At 33.5% G+C, this 3,653-nt stretch overlaps 1 protein-coding gene and 1 non-coding gene across 3 annotated transcripts; one reads left to right on the top strand and one right to left on the bottom strand.

Annotated features, from left to right (window-relative positions):
• The first annotated feature begins 470 nt into the window (after window positions 1-470).
• On the top strand, window positions 471-2,648 carry LOC111916955 (GDSL esterase/lipase At3g27950). Of its 2 annotated transcripts, none has more exons than XM_023912601.2 (5): window positions 471-937; window positions 1,337-1,546; window positions 1,624-1,775; window positions 1,904-2,174; window positions 2,313-2,648. In XM_023912601.2, the coding sequence occupies exons 1-5, from the start codon at window positions 634-636 to the stop codon at window positions 2,516-2,518; spliced, it is 1,143 nt and encodes a 380-aa protein (XP_023768369.1). In that variant the 5' UTR covers window positions 471-633; the 3' UTR covers window positions 2,519-2,648. The 2 variants fall into 2 exon arrangements, with proteins under 2 accessions (XP_023768369.1, XP_023768368.1); XM_023912600.2 differs by having other exon boundaries at window positions 474-937; window positions 1,609-1,775.
• A 75-nt stretch (window positions 2,649-2,723) lies between these two features.
• TRNAR-ACG (transfer RNA arginine (anticodon ACG)) lies at window positions 2,724-2,796 on the bottom strand. Its single transcript has one exon. It is a non-coding gene; the product is annotated as a tRNA-Arg (tRNA).
• Window positions 2,797-3,653: the final 857 nt, after the last annotated feature.

Genomic DNA, 3,653 nt, shown 5'->3' with positions numbered 1-3,653 from the left:
TATGGGCTGTTGCAACTGCCGATAAGTTATATTCTACTTTATTAACTTTGTAAGCATTAAATAAAATATATAGAAGTTCTATTGTCAATTCCATGAGCAGTTAATTCATCGTGGACCACAATTGTGAATTAATGATAGTAATTTAGTTCAGTGTAGGCAGTAAGTTTAATTGTATTGGATTTTTTTTTTTTTTTAATTATTGCTTGTTAATATTTATTATATAAGCATTAAAGCTATTGAATGTTTGTTAATTATTAATAATGATTTTTTTTTCATCTTTTTTTTATTGTTGGATAATTCCATAATATTTTTTTTATTGTTTCAAACTTTCAATATTATAAATGATTAGTAATGATATAAGTGTTAAGAATATATCTGGATATCATCAGCACAATTGTACGATTTTTTTGCTACATTTAGGCCGGATTACCGTATTACTTAAAAATAAAAAATAAAAAATAAATAACGATATCATTTTGTCTGGTTATACTACATCAGGTGAGATGTATTCTGACTCGATCAATTCGAGGCCATCATCTTGAGTTCATGTTGAGGTGCTATCCAGGTGTTTGCTAAAAGTCCCAAGTGAAAATTTCAGTTATTTCAACCAATTTCCGTTACCCAACTTGAACCATGGACTGGAGGCGACGACTCGCCAATCTAAGCAGAGGAGTGAGTTGGATCGTGGCAATAGGATCCCTCTTAGTTGGTACATTCTCTATTTTGATGATGGTTAGAAGAGGTAGAATCTCAAATCTTTATGATGCTCAATCGAGTTCTTGTCAGTTTCCAGCAATCTACAACTTTGGAGATTCGAATTCAGATACAGGAGCTGTATCTGCTGTATTTGGCCGCGTTCATCCTCCTTTTGGGATGACCTATTTTCATAAACCTTCTGGCAGGTACTCCGATGGGCGTCTAATCATCGATTTCTTAGGTAAATTTATTGAAATTTTTTACTTAAATGGTTAAATTTTAGATCTTTCTGTTAGTTTCTCAATACTTGGAGTCGATTTAGATTTACTTTGTTTGATCTTCATCTGTGGTTGATTTCGAAGCTTTGGTTGAATCTTGAGTTGACTCTTTAAGATTTAGTATTTGACCAAATTTTCCGATACTGGAAAAAGTTTAGTATGAATTGGGCATTATAGCTTCTACTTTAAAGTTGGATACTAAATAAGAATCTGAGTTAATTTATATTATTTTGTTTAATCTCTATGTGGGGTTGATATAAAGATTCATTTTTTTAAAAGTTATGGTTAGATTTTGAGTAATCAAACTTTTCATAAAGATATTCAAAGGCTTGAATTATGTTTCTATATGTGGATATCTGCAGCTGAACGATTAGGTTTACCATACTTAAGTGCATATTTGGACTCCATCGGAACAAATTTTCAACATGGGGCTAATTTTGCTGCTAGTGGGTCCACCATTCAGCCTGCAGATGCTTTGATGCTAAATCGGACTTTTAACCCTCTCACTCTTAATGTACAACTTTCACAGTTTGAACAATTCAAAGATAGATCTACCGATTTGTATCGTGAAGGTAGAATATTAACCTGTCACTGTCACTGTCACTGTCACTGTTATAATGTTGATTCATTTTAGGGTCTGACAGTAAAGATGGTTTTCCACGGCCCGAGGATTATAAGCGGGCCCTTTACATATTTGACATAGGACAAAATGATCTTCATGCTGGGATTACATCAATGAAGGAAGAGCAAGTGAAGACATATATCCCTACCATAATCAATGAGTTTGTTTCAGTCGTAGAGGTATGGATAGAGGATCAATTTGGTTATATTTTGTTGATGATAGGCTAAATGGGTAAATTTTATAATTATTTTGACTCTATACAATCAAAAAATCATAACTATAATAAGTGTATGTTTTGTTGTTACAGAAACTTTACCAAGTAGGAGCAAGAACATTTTGGATTCACAATACGGGTCCAATCGGATGCCTACCTTTTTTTGTGAAAAACTATCCACCAACTCCCGAAAACACGGACCAAATCGGATGTGTAAGGTCATACAATAATGTAGCACAAGAATTCAACAAAAACCTCAAAGATAAAGTTTCACAACTCCAAAAACAACTTCAAGATACATCGTTTGTGTATGTTGACATGTATTCGGTCAAATATTCTCTCATAAGTCAAGCAAACAAACATGGTAAGCAAAATTTTCCTACTTTTAGTGATCCAAGGCCAGAAAGGACCTTACCAGATAGTGGGCCAGGCCGATCCTGATCCACTATCTTTTTACCATTTTACCCTTTTGAATATGCATAAAAAGGTAATATTTTTGCAGGCTTTACGGATCCTCTAGGGCAATGCATAGGGCAAGATGGGGATTTTAGTAGAGGTTGTGCGAACCCGTTAGAATATATTAGTTGGGATGGAGTACATTATACAGAAGCAGGTAACAAATGGATTGCTAATCGGCTTCAAGATGGCTCTTTTTCTGCTCCAAAGCTTCCCCTCATGAAAGCATGTGAAGCCTTTTTGGGGTCCTAATACTCATTGTCTTTGATTCTTTGGCCATGGGATTTTAGATTGTATATTGAAATTGGTTTTATGATAGTTTAAGATAATTATTGTGACGTTTTTTTTGGAGAAAAGTAGCTGGATATATAGCATTAATGTACTTTGTCGTTTTTTTAAGTAGTATATTGAACTATAGTGAGACTTTTTTTTGAAAAAAAGTAAACAAAAAAGTTATCGACTCTGCTGGGGATCGAACCCAGAATCTCTGGTTCCGTAGACCAGCGCCTTATCCATTGGGCCACAGAGTCACTTTTGACTTTTACAGTGATTTACCACATATATAAATATCAATATACAAATATATAAATAAATTACTTTTGTTTTGGTTTGGTATGAATATGATACGCTTCAACCTTCAAGCTCCAACTCAATTAATCCGTTTCACAATTTCACCACACAGCAGTTAGGCCAACCGTTGGGTTGGTTTAATTAAAATTTTTAACTACCATCATTGTAATTTTATTATAAACTGCATTTTTTTTACCCATCAAAGCGTAAATTGCATAGACAACACATATTTTGAGCTTATTTATTATTTATGACTCATATTCACAAAAATAAATAAATAAATAAATAAAATACACATAGATTATGGTACACACATAAATATACGTCTTAAGATTTATAATTTTATTTTGCAACGCTTTAGGGTTGGCAATGTTTCTAGATTTTTTTTTGGAACCGGTGAATAAATATATATAAAATAAAAGAAACCCAACTCTAGCAAGTTACTAGAGAGGGAGAAATACAAAACATATATACAAAGACAACTTAAGTACAAAAAAAAGGATCAATACACCAAATATTCCAGTCCATTTTTCTCCCGGTTGTTCCTCGGAATTTGATCCAATTGAATACCAAGGACTGTATCATGTCAGTTGGTTTAGTCGGTTTAGAAGGTGATATTCGCTGGTTGTTAAATATTCTATTGTTTCTGTGGTTTAGAAGGACTGTATCATGTCAGTTGGTTTAGTCGGTTTAGAAGGTGATATTCGTTGGTTGTTAAATATTCTATTGTTTCTGTGGTTTAGAAGGACTGTATCATGTCAGTTGGTTTAGAAGGTGATATTTGGCGGTTGCAGGCTAGTCCTGATGGTGGGCAACC

This window comes from Lactuca sativa, chromosome 8, assembly GCF_002870075.4.
Source record: "Lactuca sativa cultivar Salinas chromosome 8, Lsat_Salinas_v11, whole genome shotgun sequence".
NCBI lineage: Eukaryota > Viridiplantae > Streptophyta > Magnoliopsida > Asterales > Asteraceae > Lactuca > Lactuca sativa.
This window is presented reverse-complemented; position numbering and strand designations above follow the sequence as displayed.

Excerpts from the sequence above, each read along its gene's own strand:
- LOC111916955 (XM_023912600.2), top strand. The coding sequence starts at position 634 with ATGGACTGGAGGCGACGACTCGCCAATCTAAGCAGAGGAGTGAGTTGG. Across the intron at positions 1,547-1,608 it reads TACCGATTTGTATCGTGAAG|GGTCTGACAGTAAAGATGGT; the intron begins GTAGAATATTAA and ends GATTCATTTTAG. Across the intron at positions 1,776-1,903 it reads AGTTTGTTTCAGTCGTAGAG|AAACTTTACCAAGTAGGAGC; the intron begins GTATGGATAGAG and ends TTGTTGTTACAG.